At 35.5% G+C, this 20,286-nt stretch overlaps 1 protein-coding gene across 2 annotated transcripts in view; it reads left to right on the top strand.

Annotated features, from left to right (window-relative positions):
* MALRD1 (MAM and LDL receptor class A domain containing 1) overlaps positions 1 to 20,286 on the top strand; it is a 747,156-nt gene that overhangs the window by 479,189 nt on the left and 247,681 nt on the right. For both annotated transcript variants that reach the window (XM_040645358.1, XM_040645357.1), the window contains exon 29: positions 10,082 to 10,265. In XM_040645358.1, the coding sequence (XP_040501292.1) occupies positions 10,082 to 10,265 (184 nt within the window). The remainder of the gene's footprint in view (positions 1 to 10,081; positions 10,266 to 20,286) is intronic.

The raw sequence follows: 20,286 nt of genomic DNA, 5'->3' as shown, positions 1-20,286 counted from the left end.
AGCTGTTTACTTAAGTGACACATATTGGTTGCCCATTTTTTTTTAAAGAAATCTGTCAAGAAATGCATGTTTTGGACTTAAAGGCAATATTCTAGCAAAAAATATAACAATCTTCTGTTTAAAATGGTTTTGCCAAATGTGTTTAAAAACCACATATCTCTACCCAATGAGTATATTGATCTCTCAGTATTATCCCCCCCCAAGCAGAAAAATTCCTGTAAACACAAGCCACTGACTAAAGATATTACTCCAAGAATAATAACGGTTTGCTAGGTATTTCTGTGGAAGAGATTTTCTGCATTTTTAAAATAGCCTACCCTTGATTTCATTCTATTTTTCAAAACCTCAAAATAGCAGTAACCTATATATAAACTACAACATTTTAGTATATTTGCAGTTTTAAAGAAATTTCTAGATTTATTTTTAAATACTTAATATTTTAGAGGATTTAAAGAATTATACATTATTTATCCACTTGATACAGATATTATTCTAAGTTCTAACCACTCCATTCCTTAAAATATATTTTAAAAATATTATAACTATGGTAAGTTTTAATACCAGTAAAATCATCCATGTGGCTTCAAGTATTCAGTGTTTTACTCTTGTCCAGAGGCAGAGGATGAAAGTAGGCTCTGATGCTAACGATCAGGGCCAACCACGTATTAAATGATTTTTCTTTTATTGATTAGGTTCAAAATGATCCCTATATGGCTTTTCATCTTTTTATGTATCTTTTATGTGCTCAATCTTTTGTGAGCATAATGCTTATTTATACATGTTTAAATTTTTTTGATTGATGAAATTTGAAAAAAAAAATAACAGCAAGAAAAAGCATGGACATACTAGACACAAAAAGAAGGTTTAATTAGAATATTTATTATGTTACAAAAACAGTTTTATGCCTTCTTTCCCAATCCATATACCTGTTATTTCCTTTGTTTTCTCCTTATTGAATGAGCCCAGAATTACAGTACAGTGTTGAGAGGAGTGGTAAGAGAGGACATTCTTGCCTTAGATATAGGATCTTACTGGAAAAACTGAGTTTCTCACCATTAAGTATGATATTTCCTGTAGATTTTTTGTAGGTGTTCTTTATCAAGTTGAAGTTCTCATATATTCTAGCTTACTGAGAGTTTTGATCGTAAATAGATGTTGGATATTTGTCAAATGCTTTTTCTTCATCTCTTGATATGATAATTTGATTTTTGATTTTTGTGTATTCATGTGATGGATTAATTTATTTTTCAAACGTTGAGCCAGTTTTGCATACCTGGGATAAATCCCACTTGGTCATAGCATAAAGTTCTTTTTATACTTCTTTAGATTCAATTTGCTTATATTTTGTTCTGGACTTTTGCGGCTATGTTCATAAGAGATATTGGTCTATAGTTTTCTTTTCTTGTAATGTCTTTGTCCGTTTTGGTGTTAGAATAACACTGTCCTCATAGAATGAATTAGGAACTATTCCCTCTGCTTCTATCTTTTGAAGGAAAATGCAGAGAATTCATATAATTATTTCTTAAATGTTTGGTAGATTTCACAGGTGAATTTATATGGGTCTGAATCTTTCAGTTTTGGTAGGTTATTAGTTATTGATTCAATTTCTTTCATAGCTACAGGCATAGTCAGATCATCTATTTCTTCTTGTGTGAGTTTTGGCAGATTGTGCCTTTCAAGGAGGTAGTACATTTTACCTACGTTATCAAATTAGTGAGCAAAGAGTTGTTTATAGTATTCCTTTATTATCTTTTTAACTTCCATAGGCTCTATAGTGATGTCCCCTCTCTCATTTCTGTTATTAGTATTTGTGCACTCTCCTTTTTGTATTAGTATGGTTAAAGGATTATCAGCTTTTTTTCTTATCTTTAAAAAATAGCTTTTGGTTTTGTTGATTTTCTGTTTTTAATTTCATTGAATTCTGCTATAGTTTTTTTTTTCCTTTTTTTTTTTTTTTTGGACTTAATTTGCTCTTCCTGTTCTAGTTTTCAAGTTAGAAATTTATCCTAGCCACAACAATCAGACAAGAAAAATAAGTACAAGGCATCCATACTGGTAAAGAAGTTAGATAATTAGTTTTAGATCTTTCTTCTTTTGAATATATCCATTTAATACTACAAGTTTCCCTCTAAACACTCTTTTCAAAGCATCACACGCATTTTCATGTTTTGTTTTCATTTCACTTTAGTTAAAAATACTTTTAAATTTCTCTTGAGACTTCTTTGACTCATGTGTTACTTAGAAATGTGTTGTTTAATCTCCATGTATTTTAGGATTTTAACTATCTGTCTGCCACTGATTTCTAGTTTAATTCAATTGTTGTATGAGAGCAGATACCATATGATTCCTGTTACTTTTTCAACTTGGTAGGTTTGTTTTATGGCTCATAGCATGGTCTGTCTTGGCAATCGTCCCATGTAAGCCTGAGAGAAATCTATATTCTGCGGTTCTTGGATGAAGTAGTCTATAGATGTCAAGTATGTCCAGCTGATTGATTTTGCTATTGAGTTCAGCTGTGTCTTTACTGATTTTCTGCCTGCTTGGTCTGTGCATTTCTAAGAGGGATGTTGAGGTCTCCAACTATGATAGCTGGTTCATCTATTTTACCTTGCAGTTCTATCAGTTTTTAACTCATGTAATTTGAATGCTCTATTGTTAGGTACTTACACATTAAGAATTGTTATGTCTTCTTTGAAAATCGATCCCTTTAACATTGGTAGTTTCTTTTCAAGAATACTTCTCCTTTTGCTCTTAAATATATCTCAACAGGAGCCTTTGGTGTGGTTTTTTTAAGTCTCTTTTTGAATTATGGTAAAATACATAGAACAGAAACTTAACAATTTTCAAGTGTACAGTTCAGTAGCACTTAGTACATTCACATTATTGTGCAACCATCACCATCATCCTTCCAAGCATTCATGTTGGATAACTGAAACTCTGTATCTATTAAAAAGAACCCCCCCTTTCATCCTCTCCCAGCCCCTAGTAGCCACCATTTTACTTTCTGTGTCTATGCATCTGACTACTTTAGATGCTTCGTATAAGTGGGATCTTACAGTATTTATCCTCTTGTGACTGGCTTATTTCACTTAGCATAATGTCTTCAAAGTTTATCTCTGTCGTAGGAAATGTCAGATGCCCTTCCTTTATAGAGTGAATAATATATCATTGTATGTATTAGCACATAAATATATCCATTCGTCTGTTAACGAGCACTTGGGTTGCTTCCACATTTTGGCTATTGTGAGTAATGCTGCTATGCACATGGATGTACAAATATTTCTCTTCAAGTCCCTGATGCCAGTTCCTTGGGTATATACCTAGAAGAGGAATTGCTGGATAATACTGTAGTTACATTTTTAGTCCTTGTGGAGTTGCCTATTATCACCCATAGTGACTGCACCATTTTACATTATCAACAACAGTCCACAAGGATTTCAGTTTTTCAACATCCTTACCAACACTTGTTATTTCCTTCCTTCCTTCCTTCCTTCCCTCCTTCCCTCTCTTCCCTCTCCTTTCTTTGATTTTATCTTCCTTTCTTTTCTTTCTTTTCTTTCTTTTCTTTCTTTCTTCCTTCCTTTCTTTCTTTCTTTCTTTCTTTCTTTCTTTCTTTCTTTCTTTCTTTCTTTCTTTCTAGCTGTTCTAATAGCTGTGAGGTCATGTTGATGTTATTTGGGTTGCTTACTTTAATATCCATCTAAGCTAATGAGTCCTTTTCAGTGGTAAGTGATTTTTCCTTGTACTCACCAGACCCATATCAGCTCATATAGAGAGACAGCCCTTGTTTAGAAACTGTGGTGTGAATAATGGCCCATAAAAACTCCTTCTACCAGGTCTACTTAGTGCTCTCCTGGGACTTAGGGAGGATATATCCAGCTTCCACTGGCAGGCCACTCTTTTTCCTTGACATCCACCTGTTGTCTCTCCTCTCAGTTATATCTCTCCAGCAGGGAACCAGGAGAATGATTAAGTTATGAACATGTCTTCAAGATGATAATTTCATCAAAATTTTCAAAACAATTTCACAAAAGTTTATACTTCTAAAATGCTTATCGGTTGAATTTTTGTTTGTGTTAGTTTGTATTTCTCTTAAAAGTTGCTTGGGACAACCACTGCTCATTGTTCAAGGCAGTGTAATAATAACATAAAAAGACAAAAGAATAAACATTAGTGAGGATCAAATAAAACCCATGTAATAAGAAGAAGAGTAAGAAGATAGAAGATAATAAGAAGATAGTACCAGTCAGAAGAACACATGACTCTTGGTCTTGGAGTTGTGAGTTTGATTCCCACATTGGTGTAGAGACTACTTAAAAATAAAATCTAAAAAAAAAAAAAAAACCCAAAAATTGTCTAATTATAAATCCTAATACTATTAATTGAAAATTTAGTTAAACTATTTAGAGTCTGGCACATTAGCCAAGGACAGTAGAGGTTTTACCAGTTTTTAATTTATGTGTGCTGTTGTTTTGAGTGTGTCCTGTCTTTCATTTTGTATTGTATCTATTTTAATTAATTTTTTTATCTTAATTTCTATCTCATTTCTCTTTTCCTCCACAGACAACCATTCTTTTTTTTTTAATCTTTTTTTTTTTTAAAGATTTTATTTATCTATTCAACAGAGATAGAGACAGCCAGCGAAAGAGGGAACACAAGCAGGGGGAGTGGGAGAGGAAGAAGCAGGCTCATAGCGGAGGAGCCTGATGTGGGGCTCGATCCCATAACGCCGGGATCACGCCCTGAGCCGAAGGCAGATGCTTTTTTTTTTTTTTTTTTTTTAGTGTTATTATATTTTAATGATTTTTTATTATATTATGTTAGTCACCATACAGTACATCCCTGGTTTCCGATGTAAGGCTCGATGATTCATTAGTTGTGTATAACACCCAGTGCACCATGCAATACGTGCCCTCCTTACTACCCATCACCGGTCTATCCCATTCCCCCACCCCCCTCCCCTCTGAAGTCCTCAGTTTGTTTCTCATAGTCGAAGGCAGATGCTTAACCGCTGTGCCACCCAGGCGCCCCTCACAGACAACCATTCTAATATATATGCTTGGTTGTTCGCATTTTATACTATACGTGCTATTCTTTTTAAGTGTGTTGTAACTTTCATTCTATTTATTACTTTTTTCCCTTCAATCTGTATCTTAAAGATTCATCCTTGTTTTAATATCTGCATCCAACTGATGATTTCCTATTGCTGAAAAACACTTTGTGAGGTGTACCCATCGTATCTTGCCTTTTCACCCTCTTGTTGCCTGACTTCCGCAGAGTCTGAGCATCTCCTTACAGGTCGTTTGATCTTTAAAATTTCTTCTTATATAAGTTGGTTGTAAATCTCTCTTACATATTTTTTCTGTCTTGTCTTTTTCCTATTGGCTTTTTGGAGTTATTTTTATAATTTAGCTTTTCGTCTTTAACCTATTCATATTTCTATTGTTATGGTGAGACTTATAATTGCTATTTTTCTCTCATTTTTTAAGTTTACATTTGATTTTTGTTTTTAGGCTGGTTTAAACTTAAAACACATACTTGTGCTCATTTATCCCCATTAACTAGATAAGCCATTTATCATGCTCTCATGACAGTGATATTATCTCTGTCCTTTGCTTTCTCCTATGCTCCTTTCCACTGACCTAAGAACTGATAATGTTAATATTTTCTCTGTTTTTCTCTCTGGATTATTTGTGATAACTTTCTCTATTCTTTGGTCCCAACTTTTATATTTTAAGAGTTTATTTATTTGTTTCAGGAAGAGAGAGAGAAACACCAGCCGTGGGAGAAACAGGGAGGGAAAAGGAGGGGTAAAGAATCTCAGGCAGACTCCACACTGAGCACAAGCATGACACACGGTTCATTCTCATGACCCTGAGATCATGACCTGAGCCTAGAGTAAGAGTTGGATGCTTAACTGACTGAGACACCCAGGTGCCCCAACTTTTATATTTTAAGACACCCTTACTTTCTGTATCTTCTGTGGGATTCCCTTGGATTTCTTTTCTTATTTTAGCATATCCTCCAGTTTTTGTGATGGAGCCTTTTTTATATCAAATTTGAGGTCCTGTATATCTGATGATAATTTTTTTCATGCCTTCATATTTGACTGAAGGTGTGGCTGGATATAAAACTCAAGGTTCAAGATCATTTCCTTCAATACATGAAGTTATTAGTTTACTGTCTTCTTGTATCCAAGGTTGCTACGAAGAAGTCTGATTTTCATCTAACTGTTGCCCTTTTCTTTTTCTGGAAATTTTTAGCATTTTTTTCTTTCATATTCTTAAATTTTACCATAGCACATAGCACTTGCCTTTCTTTTCTATCTTGTTTGATACTTCATGCTGTCTTTCTGAAATATTCTCTTTAATATTTTTATGTTTTCATTTCTAATTTCTTCATCTTTGTAGAACTCCTTTCATCCATATATAGGCCTTTCTGTTTTTATCCTTTAAATAGCCTTTAGATTTTTAAAATTTCCTACTCCTCCTTTTCCTGCTGACCCCTTTGAAAGTTTTGGAATCAGATCTTTCTACTCATTAATTAATTCTTCAGTTGTAACCGTCCTGCTGTTTTTATACCTATTTTGTTCTTTCTGGGCATATTATGTTTTTCTTACCCAATATTTCTATTTAGTTGCTTTCAAGATTTCCCATTTTATATTGCTATGTCTTTGCTTATCTTTTTAGGTGTATGCATGAAGCCTTTTATTTTTATCTTTTATATATTTTTTACATTTTTATTTAAATTCCAGTTAATAGACAGTGTAATATTAGTTTCAGGTGTACAATATAGTGATTCAACACTTCCCTACAACACCCAGTACTAAAACTCTGATTTCATCTGTTTTTAAATTCTTCTTTAGATGTTATATGTTGTTCAGTTTATTGTCATCTTTTAATAGTTATATGGCCTCTGGGAGCCTAGTAACTTTGGCCTGTGAACTCATACATCTCTAGTAACGTAAGTTGCTCTCTCTGGTGACTCAGGGAAAGGTAGAAGCCCAGCCCTCTGCCTGTCTCCCATTCATCACTGTAACACACATTGCCATATATCTAGAAATAAATGTTATAATAAATATCGAACTTATTTATTAAAAATAAAATTTTAGTAAGTGGCATAAAGAGTCCTGAACAAGTCAAAAAATAAATGTTATCTCAGGGTAAAATAATTCAATATTTAGAATTTCAGCTATTCATTAAATTATTCCAAGATTCATTTGGAAGACTGAATGTATGAGAAAACCAAAAGAATAAAAAAAAATTGAGGATGAAAATGTGACCTATTAAAATGGAACATTAAGACTTAACTCAGGTGTAGCAACTTTACCTCCCTTTAGGTCTTTACTCTCTTGCATTTATAATATTCATGCCTTAATTATTTGCTTTACATACATTGAGAACCATATTAGATATTATTTTAATTTTTCTTCAACCATCAAGAATAAATTCAAGGGGCACCTGGGTGGCATGGCGGTTAAGCGTCTGCCTTCGGCTCAGGGCATGATCCGCGTTATGGGATCGAGCCCCACATCAGGCTCCTCCGCTATGAGCCTGCTTCTTCCTCTCCCACTCTCCCTGCTTGTGTTCCCTCTCTCGCTGGCTGTCTCTATCTCTGTCGGATAAATAAATAAAATCTTTAAAAATAAAAAAAAAATTAAAAGAAATTCAAGAGCAGAAAGGTTTATTGTAATTACTCATATTTTAGCTGTTTTTTTATCCCTTCTTGATATTCTAAGATTCATTCTTTTATGATCTCCTTTATGCTTAAAGAAACTCCATTAGCCATTCATTTAAGGTATGTCTACTGGTGACAAGTTCTCTTAGTTTTCCTTCATTTGTAAAGTCTTGGAAGGAGGGGTCTTGGGGCCCCTGGGATCTGATTTGAGTTGAAATCTAGGCTCTGCTCAGGCTTTGGTGTTGGGGATGGGGGCAGAGTTTCAGTATTTCTTGCTGCTTTTCATGACCCAAAAGGGAAACACTAACATAAAATATGAGGGCAAATACATTGCCAAAACAAATATGCATATGAATGAATGAATGGACAGAGAAGTCAATAAGTAAATAAATCTCCATTTTACATATGGATGCATTATTTTGATAGTTATGGGGATAAGATTTGATATGTTATATTTAAAGAGGAATGATAGTAAATATATTAGAATGATGTTCTACAGTCACCCGCCATCTGGTTGATCCATGGTTGGTTTTCAAAAGAATTCACCCTCGTTTCCTTTTCTTACTACATAAAATGATAATGGGTATACCATTCAAATCTCTTTTTCACTAGAAGGTCAGTTGTAAGATTGAAGAAATGTTTTTTATGTTATTGATTAAAGTGGTCACACAACCTTCTGTGACGGTATTTGTTGAAAACCCTTTGGGGGCTTCTCATAGTTAATGAATGGCTCTAGAGACTTCGGAAGTAGATTAATGGAAAATATTAACAAAGTGAGTCGAGCTTGGAAAGTAAGACAGACTTTATCAATATCCATGCCTGTTATGTTGCCATGTGTCAGACAGGCCCCCTCTACTTTAATCTTTAATTTAACTAATCATTCCTTTGATTCCACATCACTACGACATCACTGACAGTCAAGGATTAACCTTGAAAAAGGCTTCTCTTCTTTAGTCATCAGAAAGATATGAAATTCCATTAATTAGGTGTGAATTCCCCATCCCCTTCAAGGCAAAAGTTACATGAGTCTCTAGGTGTAAAGATTTATCATATTTTTTGGGGGGGGAGAAGGCTGTTCAAAAATCTATGTAGACCCCAATAGTTGTGTTGCAAAGTTAATTTTGGATTAACTGATATATGGCTCCACTTTCTGTGTAATTCAGCTGAGGAAGAACGGCTTGATTGTGTCTCCCTCAGCAGAACAAGGTGTCAGCTATATTTATCCACATTAGTGCCTTAAAAGCGTGAACCTATGGAGATGTAATTCCTTTGGATCCTTTTTTCAAACATTTCTTTTTCTTCAGCTTATATTAAAAAAAATACCTGTAAATTATTTATTTCACAGCTGCATGGTATAAATCTGTTGGAACAGCTTGCTTGGTTTTCTGGCTGCCATTCTCCTCAGTACTCCCCTCAATTCCACAGTTTTGATTACAAGCTTCAGACACAAGGATTTTGTTGTTATTGTTTGATAATTTGTTATGAAAACAAAATAGTGGACTCTGAGATATTAGTTATTTGGAGCTAATGATAAACATAAACATATGTGTACATATGTATAATAATATACATAACAAGTATATATATTTGTTTATAATGCTATATAGAGCAAATATATAGTTTATTTCTCTTTCTTTGCAATGTGTCCATCATCATGATTTATTAAAACATCTGATTCTCAGGAGGAGGTAGGTCCAGAAGAGCAAAGAACAATGAAAACCATCCTTACACATTCAGAGGAGATACTTACATAAGTTTTTTAGAAAATTAATTTTTCCTTTGTAACTAAAGAGTGTGGTATAGAAAAGGTTGTAGTTAGTGCTCATATATCAGTCATATTATGATAGAATTTTTCAGATAGCCAAAATAATATATTAATAGGATTTTTGAAATCCTGCTGATCTTAGAAATCATCACTTTGCCACCATGGCTCACTTCACAATGCCTTTGTCATGTCCGTCGGGGCTAGTGATTTCTCCCACATATTCCTCCTTCCATCTCTTTTCTTCTCTTCCCCTATGTAAATTGTTTCCACGCTTTGAAGGAAGGTACAATCTAAATAATTACAGAATATGAATAGAAGGTTGGGGGAGCATCCCGAGCCATAACCCAGGTTTTCTGTAAAATGTTATCAAGGATTTTGTGTGCATGCAAAGGGGAGGTGGAATGACCTGAGTAGGCCACTCCTAAATAGTGGTGTCTCTGAAAACACCAAAACAGATTTATCAGTACTTCTAGGAAACACTGTAGTAGATTAATATGCCTCTGTTTTGATGAGGTCAAGTACAGCGTGGATATTATAAGAGTTCCAGTGTTTGTTTTTAATTGGTTTTCACTAATCAAATGCTTCTGTTCTGAATGATTGGCTTTTTTTTCTTCTTTTGTGTTTATTTCTCTAATGCAGACAGAGAAAGGACTATCAAGAGTATGGCAAGAAAGTGAGCAGAACTCTGGTGATCATTGGCAAAGGGCTGTCATCCTGCTAGGAAAGCTAAGGAATTTTGAAGTCATATTCCAGGGTATCAGAACAAGGGATCTAGGAGGAGGAGCTGCAATTGATGACATTGAATTTAAAAACTGCATGACTGGTAAGTTTCTGGAAATCACTTCTATTTGGAACAACTTTTATCATCTAGCCTTTTTACCTTTATTTCTCATTTACAAAATGTTCTGCCGATATATATTTGGTACATCCATACAAATCAGTTGAAAGAGATCATTTCATAATCGTTGAACTCACATGTTAAGAGAGGATAGTGTCTCCCTCCCACAAGTACATAAGCATTTAATTCCTTTCTTCCTTTAGACCATCCCCTCTGCCACATGCAGAAGTGTTTTCCTTTGCATTTACTTTTCAACACGATTTAAGTGTATGCCTAATATTTACATACGTTTAACTAAACTAATTTAAAATGAACTAGTAAGAAAAATGTTAGAAAGCTGTCACTTAGTGCACACATGAGAAAAATTCAACCAGGTGTCATTCGAGCAGAACTTGAATTGAGAGCAAGGCTTTGGGTATTTAAAGTGCTTCTCCAGCAAGTGAACAGCAACTTGAAAAACTTCGCTATCATTTATCTCACTTCCAAATGTGTGAAGCACAACTATACTTAGATTTGCTTTACAAAACTACCCAGAAAATGTCAAAAATAATTATAAATATACTTGCACAATTTCACAACTGGCAAAGTTCTTTCTGAGGCACTATTCCATCTGATTTCCAGAATAGTGCCATGTGATAGACTCTGCCAGTGAATTCTACACCGATTCTCTTGGAGGCAGGCCCCGGGGACTGTGAGCTGAACTTGAGTGCTGTTTAATTTCACTCTTGCTCTCACATTAAGGTATCATTTCACTGAGGCAGTTCAAAAATGTGATTCGGTATTTGGTGATGTTACAGCATCTGCTCTTTTTATGAGCGAGGCTTCTTCAAAGATCCCAGATGCTGCAGGGAGCACAGAGCTCCGCATGTCAAGAAAGGGACAGGCTTTGGGCTTAGAGATGCTTGGGAGAGGGTGCTGGACAACAGAAAATGAGGTTCTGGACATATAATCATGAAAATGTATCTTAGAAGATAGGCACTTATTCTAGAAGAATGTGCTTCTTCAATTCTTCGCGAGTCACCTTCTTAGTAATATGTTAAATTTCTATTGTAGTTAGTTCTTCAATCTATAAATTATTCCGGCAACTTAAAAAAAATCCTCAAAAGTTTTTTTCTAAGATTTTAGAAAGAAAGAAGCTTTTATTAAGCAAGAGGAATTCCTTTCTTCTTAAGAGAGGCAGAATGATTATTAGATGGGTTGATTCAGGACAGAAGAAATCTGAGCGTTATTATTCCAACTTTGCCAGTTTCATGGAGAAGTTTACCCTGTTTTTTGCCTATTCTTGTAAAGTCCTATGAGAATTTACATGATTATAATTAATTTTGTTCAGCTCAATCTAATGCTCAGCTTACTGAGAAATACTTTAATATGTTTAGTGATAAAGTACTTTTTAGGTCTATAGTTCTTCCTATGTCATCCAAATGAAGAAACAATCGTGACCAATTGTATTTGAATATGGTCACTTGTGTATCAAATATGTTTTAGGACAAAGTAGCCATTGCCTTATTAAAAAGCAGTTAAAACTCAATCTGCTAAAAATAATGACAGTTTTCAAATTATGTTTTAGTTAAGATAGAACAAAAAAAATATTATGAGAGAGTGTGAAAAAATATCTATGGAACTAAAAGACAATGATTATTTTGTCTCCTTAGTTTTAAACTATATGCCAGTAAAATATTAGTGTTACTCAGAATTTGTTACCCTGTTACCCTAAGCCGCTTGGCACTATCACCAATTTAGAAGAGAATGGCATTTAATTAAACACCTAAAAATCATAGAGGCACTAGAGAACATTTGTTAAGAACAAAGAGTCTGGGTCTGCCTTTGGCTCAGGGCGTGGTCCTGGCGTTATGGGATCGAGCCCCACATCAGGTTCCTCCGCTGGGAGCCAGCTTCTTCCTCTCCCACTCCCCCTGCTTGTGTTCCCTCTCTTGTTGTCTGTCTCTTTCTGTCAAATAAATAAAATCTTTTTAAAAATTTAAAAAAAGAACAAGGAGTCTTGGGGTGCCTGGGTGGCTCAGTCAATTAAGCATCTGACTCAGGTCATGATCTCAGGATGGTGAGATGGAGCCCCTGCCGCCCTCAGAGTCTGCTTCTCTCCCTCTATCTCTCTGCCCCTCCCCCCACTTGAGCTCGAGCTCGCTCTGTGTCTCTCTAAAATAAAATAAATCATAAAAAAAAAAAAGAACAAGGAGTCTTGTGGGACACCTGGGTGGCTCAGTTGGCTAAGCATCCAATTCTTGATTTCAGCTCAGGTCATGATCTCAGGGTTGTAAGATTGAGCTCCTTGCTTAGCAGGAGTCTGCTTGAGATTCTCTCTCTTTCCTCTCTTTCTGCCCCTCCCCCCTCACTCACCCACTCTCTCTCAAAAAAGAAAAAGAAAAAAAAGAGAACAAGGAGTCTTGAGTCTAACTACCTGGGTGTGGAATCCGCTTTTCCACTTACTAGTTTGGGTGACCTTATTTTATTTTGCCTCAGTTTCCTTATCAATAAAATGGGGACAATAATGATAGTACTTCCACCATAACTTTCTGTGAATATTAAATATGTTAATATATGTGAAGTGCTTCGAATAGTCTTGACACATAGTAACATTTATATATCACTTTTTATTGTTATGATTGTCACCATTCCTACTGATCATGACCATCTTCTCAGTTGGTGTTTTATTGCCCTGCCCCATGTAACCAACTTCAAATCATATGCAAACACATTGCCCTAAAATCTATCTTGGAATTGTTGCTGTTTGCCATTTAAGGTGAAGAACTTAAAACATTACTTCATATTTATTTTTCTGTCACATAATATCCATAACAAAAGGCCATGTATTATACGATACCATTTGTATGAAATAATTATAACAGGCCGATGTGTAGAGACAGAAGTAGATTAGGGATCCTTAGTGCTGCAGAGAAAAGGGGTGGGGAGTGACCGCCAAGGAACATGACATTTCTGTGTAGGATGATGAAAATATTCTACATTTTTATGGCAGTTGTCACACAACTTCGTAAATACACAAAAGCCATTAAATTGTAAACATAATATAGGTGACCCCTTAATGATATGTAAATCCTAAGTTCTAAATCAGTGAAGTTGTTTAAAATCTATATAAAAGCAGGAGAATTATGGAAATATGGCTGTGGTCATGGTGGTTGTGGGAGAGTAGTGTTTGGATTTTCCCAAGTTCTCCCAACAAAACAGAGCACATAGTTAGCAAAGTCAGTAAGTCACAGAAAACAGACAACAAAATCAAATGCAAATGCATCCCTACAAAAGCTAGTATATAAGGAAATAGGGATAAACCACCAACCACCACAAGACCTGTGTGTTATTTGCGTCTGTAAAGGAGAGACAGGAGAACGTGAAAGAGCCAACAGATATTCACTGAGAAATGAGTCAGGTGGTTTGAGAAGGACAGCTGAAACTGGAGGGGTTTCACTCACTTATGGAATGAGCGGGTCCGGGGCTCTGTGGGAAGTTCTGTGGGGTTGGAGGCGTTGACACCACGAGCTCTCCAACTGGACGCATCAGGATTCCCTTTCATTTCAGCAGTTCACATTCAAAAACCCAGCATTAACAGACGCAGCACTGGGCCCGGAATCAAAATTAAGTAGACTAGGGACAAGATGAAGGAAAGAGAAGACCCACATCAAAGTGGGGGGTGGGGACAGAGCCAGAGAATCTCAAAAAGCAAGGCACCATATGTTTTTATAGATTTAGATAGATTCTATAGACTTAGAACCTTTTTCAGGGGTTTGACACTAATCCTCTAGCTTTGGCTGTGTCATTATGGAACTTCAGTTTTCACATTTGCGGAATGACAGGATCATGACGGACTCTCTCAGATTTTCCCAGGACTATCTGACAACTCTGGAATCTATGCATATTTCTAAAAGTTTGGAATAATTGAGAACAAAGTTTAAAATTGATGAAAAGTGAATGTGGAAGAAGGGGGAGGATATATGTGATTTCTGTGTATTTATGTTTATATTTGGTGTTACCTACTTTACCTGCAAATAAGAAAGCCATTTGAGCTTCATAGGTACTTTTTATTTTCTATTCAAAAACTTACAACTCAACTTATTAGATAATATTTAGTACAGGACCAACATAAAGCTCTATGTATTATTTTTTTTAATTTCTTTGCATTCTGAATACATCACAGTACTATCTTGAATTTACTATCAAATCTATTGTATTTCTCTAAAAAGAAAAATAAGGCAAAGGCATAGGCATAGTCTTCGGTCTGTCCGGGGACACGTTAAGAAGGATATCTCCTTTTTGGTTAAGTTAACAGGGAAGCAAGTAGCTTATTCATGGAAAAATAAGTGACAGATTAGGAACTTGATATCTCCTCTTTTTGAATTCATGTTGCTTTAAAATGTTTTTTTTTTTTAATAAAAATCTTATAAAGTGCAACTACCATCCCACAGAAGAGAGAAGTAGGACCTGAATTTATATAGACAGGAAAGAAATAGTCCATCATTGTAATGATCAAAGTGTCAATTCTAAATTTAAATGGTTACTCCTTTTTCAAAGAGAGTATTATTTATTAAGTACAGTCATTCAGCTGATACTTATTGAGTTTACTATGAATACTAAGTAGCATTTATGTCAGTTGTTGGGAGCCCAGTTCCACAAAACCATTAGGTGCAAATCCTAGGTTACCCTCTTACTGTCTGCTCTGTGGTTTTAGGCAAGTCACACGATCTGCCTTTGTCTCATTTTTCTCAGCTATGAAATAATAATACTGCTTCCATCTCGGAGAGCTCTTAGGACTAAATTGTTTCCTTTATGCAAAGTGCTTTGGAGAATGTGTGAGATACAGTAAACGCTGAATATTTGTTAGCTTAAAGTATGAAGGAACAAGTGGAAAAGACTTGATGTTTTAGGCACAGCACTTTTTATATCATCGTTTAAGATCTGGTTCTGTTCTGTTCACCTGTCCAGCAAACATGTATTGATTGCCTGGGCTGCAGAAAACTCTGTTCAGTGTACTGTGCACATCTCCGAACAGGGCTGAAATGCACGCGTTACACAGTGTTTGGCTTTATTGATTCTCCATTTCCCCTTTCAGTGCCCCTTCCTTCACTCCCGGCACATCCTCCCCTTCCCCACATGCCCCCTGTGCCTTATATTTCCTGGACTGCTCTGTGAACTGTTTCCAAGAATCTCGTAAGCCTGGTTCCTTAGCCTGGTACCTTAGGGTGGGAGCCATTAACAGTGTAAGATGTTGCCTTTTCCACTAAAACATCTAGAAGATTCAATTGAATGATGACCAGATTTTAGTTCAGGGGAAAGGAAGGAATAATTTAGGGGATAGAAAAATGCTTCCAGAAGTCAATAAAATCTGCTAAGGAGACAGTAAGCACAGTAGCTACTCTGTCTTTCTCTAAATTCATACATAACAAAACATATGATGCTTCCCAAAAAATCCTAAATGTGAAAGGAAGGAAATAGTTTGGGGATAAAGTAAGGGAAGCCAGCATCATTATAATGTAGATATCTGGTGCATTGTCTACACACATAAACTGAAAAGGCTTACTCTGGTATTATAACCACTTTCACACCTTTCGTTTTTCCCCTCAAAAACTGTATGTATGACTCCTAAGTGTCCTTTAAACAGTAATTGATCTGGAGTGAAAAATAGTGGCTTGATGATAATGATTTCAGTGCAGCGTTACTCTGGATTCAAATTGAACTTGGGAGATCACAAAACAGTGATTGCTCTATATAAAGTTCAAGAATACATAAATCTATAAACAGAAGTCTGTAGAGTCTGCCTTCAAAACTTAACCTTCTTCACTTAGTTTAGATGAAAAGCTGTGTTTCTGCTCAACACGAGTGCTGTAAGTGTTGCCTGTAGATCTCACATAATTTTCGTTTAAACCATATGTTGTCAGAAAAGAGAAGAAAAAAGAAAAAGGGACGATGGCAGTGAGTAATAATAATAATAATAACAATAACAACAATAATAATAATTGAACATCTCACCCTAATGAAATAATTAAAAGCCAGTTATTTTTAGTAACTAATGGCTAGATGATTTGTAGCTTTGTACAGTGTAAGGATGGATAAAGAATGAATGGGGATATGGATGGATGGATGGAAGGACGGACGGACGGACAGGTAGATTAATAGAAACCGTTTACTCAAATCTTGGTATATGTGTGAAAATTCAGATCAGAGCAAGTTTCTGCCTTCATTGAGTTACATTCTGGTGGCAGATGCAGATAATAAAGTAATATGTAATATTGTGTCATGTGGTAATAGATGCTATGAATGATACAGGGAGAAAGGGATGGAGAATTATTACCTTGATTAGAGTGGTAAGAAACAGTCTCTTGAGCAGAGCCTTAAATGAAATAAGAGGTGACCATGCAAACATCTCAGTGAAGAGTTCCTCAGGACCAGCCAGGCGGATTTATCAGAGGGAACTCACACTGATGGATGAAGCAGAAGAAAAAAGAGTAGGGGGATAGCGATGGGTGTCATCATTCAGAACTTTGTGATCAGAAATGCCTGCTCTGCACTGGGGATCTTCTCACAGCACAGGAGTTAAACAGGCTGACTGGAGTCGATCTCCCTAGGTTTAAATTCTATCACTGCCACTTACTTGCCATGTGACCTTGAATCAGCTTATCAACTCTGTTGCCTCCATTTCTTTATGGCAATAAAAATCAGACCTACTCTTTATTTAGGTAATTGTGAGGATTTAACAAATTAACATATGCCCAGAGGTCTGAACAGAAACACATTAACTACTCAATAAATGCTAAACATATGAACATCATCACAATCATCCCATCGTATTTAATTTAATCCTCAGTAAAACTCCAGAAAATTGAGGTACCCAGAGGTTACGATAACTAATACCAGCCAGGTTGATTTCCTTACGGATGCTTAACAGCGTAGAACCTTAGCCATTGTTAGCCATGAAAACATGGAATAGTACTAAAATCATGACGAATACGCTTGAATTTTTAGTCAAAGAAAGGTGACTGATTTTTATTGATTCAAAAATTTTGATTCTTCATCAATATAGTGGTGATCTCAGTTCACTGACCTATAAACAAATACTACAATTTTTTAAACCTATCATTGTTTGTTGTAGAGATTATTTACTCTTTGCAAAATATCCATTTTCTTTCTTTCTTTCTTTCTTTCCTTCTTCCTTTCTTTCTTTCTTTCTTTCTTTCTTTCTTTCTTTCTTTCTTTCTTTCTTTCTTTCCTATGATCAGTTAGCCGACATACAGTACATCATTAGTTTTTGATGTAGTGTTCAACAATTCATTAGTTGCATATAACACCCAATGCTCGTCATTTCTTTCCGTGGGTCCCAGACCCCCCTTTTGGGTATGTGGATCCATGTGAAAAGATGTGGCCAGTGTGCTCTGAGGAAGTGACACGTCACTTCCAGATTGAAGCATTTACATGCTGGTAGACAACCCTCCCGGTCTCCCTTCCAATGCTGTGGAAGAGGCCTTATTTTTCCAGATGTTGTTTCTGTATCTGCCTGGTCATCTGAATTGGTAGAGAAAAGTCCCTCTGCCAAATTATTTTAGATGTGTATAGTAAGCGGCCCTCAAGAAGTGGGGCTTTTGAGATTGTGGGTTTATTTATTATGTGTCATAGTCTACTTGGTCCTACCTAACACACCATGCAATATCCTATATTACAGAGGGAATATTTTTACAGCTAGAGCTATTATAGGATTCTACTATCCATGTGTAGGGTTGTATTTGACATTGGTTGTCCAGCATTGTAACTCTCGAAGCGGATACATTTGTTGACTTTGAGGTTACCGCATGCGGATTGTGGTTGCTTAATTAATGAACAAGAAGGAACCACAACCCAAGCTGTCAATCCTTTGCAGGTTTTTTTTTTTTTCAAACTGAAGATGTAAAAGATAATATTCTAAATATGTTAAGAAAGTGCTTTCAACAGCCCTGCCTCTAGCCTTGTGGGGAAAGGGGTCAGGAGAGAAAAGTGACACTACACAAAATTCAGAACTAGGAGGTGGAGAGCCCTCGTGGTATCAACCCTCTGCTTTCAGTTATTGCCAACTATAGTCTTCACTTTGCTTTATTGCTTGAATTGATTTGAGACAGGCCTCAGGAGAGAGGCTTCACTGTCACGGTCAACCAACAACATTGTTCTTCAATAAGCCTTAGAGCCAAGTTATTTGCTTCTTGTAAAATCAGGGCATCGATTCTTGTTCTTGGTCCCATGCCCATATTTTTAAAAAATAGGACTATGGAACTGAGGTTATTATATCTATAATCAGCTATTCTAAATTAAAAAATCAAAGCCGTGGATAGATCTAATTACTTTAACGTTATATTGAGATCATTTCTTACATACTGAGAAAATGTCAGATTACTGTATCTTTCAATATAATTGATAAGATTAGTGTTCCAGTGTCAAAGGTCCATATATAAAGCTATAATTATAATCATATCACAATGACAAACTAAATATTATAATTGATGTGATTATTCTTGATTATAATCCAAGCACAATGATATGACTTCATAATATTAAGGAAAAGTGATTACTCAAGCATACATTCAATAAGGTTTAAATGCCTTTGAAATACCCCTCAGTTCAAATGAAGGCTACTGTAAATCTGAATGCTAACATTATCCTCGGTTCATATAGTTTCTAATTAGAATTTTTGTTTTAATTACAGTGAACATTTCCACACTTAATACCTTGGTCGGTAAGATCGTTGCACAGAGTACTTGTGACAATATGGCACCTCGGTTTTTATGAACTATGTTTTAATTATTTTCTATTCAAATTGATATTCATATCAACAAGACTTCCATTTTACATTGTTATTTTTTTAATATCCCATTACACAGTTGAAAGATATGTTCTTCAGTCCTGAAACATTAGTACACATATATATATATATAATATATGTAAGCTACAGGTGTACTTTAAATAAATAGATGTGAAGTTCAAGAAATTTATATCAATTGGATCAAACATAAAGAACTAGGTTTTAATAAAATTTGCATGTATGTATACATGTACAAATATTAATCCGAGGCTAGAAACAAACTTCCTTGTCGATTATGTTTGATGGAACACACATACACGTATACACAGAGGCATATATGAGTTTCTGAAAAACCTCATATTTTGAATAACCACACATGGAAAGGGCTTGTGGGAAGATAGGGTGGGGGCAAGCCACTCTAAGCATAGGTAACTAAGTTAAATACTACTTATACAAATAATAACAACCATAATAAAGAATACTAGCACGGTATAAAACATTTTAAAATCCTAATAGAGGAACTTTTCAGTAAATGTATTACTTTACCTAAAAAGGTGGGTGAGTTGAGAAGCAAGAAATCTTGGTGGAAGGGTGGTTTAAAAAATGTGTAAGGCTGTTTAATCATGGAGACAAGGGGAAAGTGCCCAAAGACTGAAATAACTATACAGTAATAAGCACTTACAAAGAGAGCATATGAACACTAGGTAATGCATATGCTGAACAGCCCTGCATTTTCTTGGCTCTCTGGCTCAGCTGGGTTGGTTTTCTTCCTTGGTGGCACAAGATATTATTGTAGTGAAGAAAATCATATAGGAATCAGCACTACTTCTGTGTTGTATTGGCCTAATTCCCCCAGTGGTCAGTTGCATAAAGTCTTCATTGTTCCACAGAAACATGCATTGCCTGTGAAATAATAAAGACAGTAGAAAGAGAAAGGTGTTTACTAGACATTAGTGGGTGCCAAGGTCAAACTAGACCCAGAACATGCATGATTTCTTTTAAGGAGGGAATAAAGATATTTAATACAGAATGGGTTCTTGAAGGATTTGAGCAAAATAAGTCACACAAATTATCTGGAAAGTTGCCTCGGCAGATCTGGGAAATACAAAGTTTCAAATTGTTGACTCAAAGGTCAGGAAGGAGCTCAGCAAAAGAAACCAAATGTGGTTTGGATTTCTTTCCACTAGTTTACTTTTTGGTCTTTTGGTCTTTATACAT

The sequence above is a fragment of the Ursus maritimus genome, unplaced genomic scaffold (assembly GCF_017311325.1).
Source record: "Ursus maritimus isolate PB19 unplaced genomic scaffold, ASM1731132v1 scaffold_31, whole genome shotgun sequence".
In the NCBI taxonomy this organism is placed as follows: domain Eukaryota; kingdom Metazoa; phylum Chordata; class Mammalia; order Carnivora; family Ursidae; genus Ursus; species Ursus maritimus.
The sequence above is the reverse complement of the archived record's forward strand: the minus strand, read 5'-3'. Positions and strand labels throughout refer to the sequence as shown.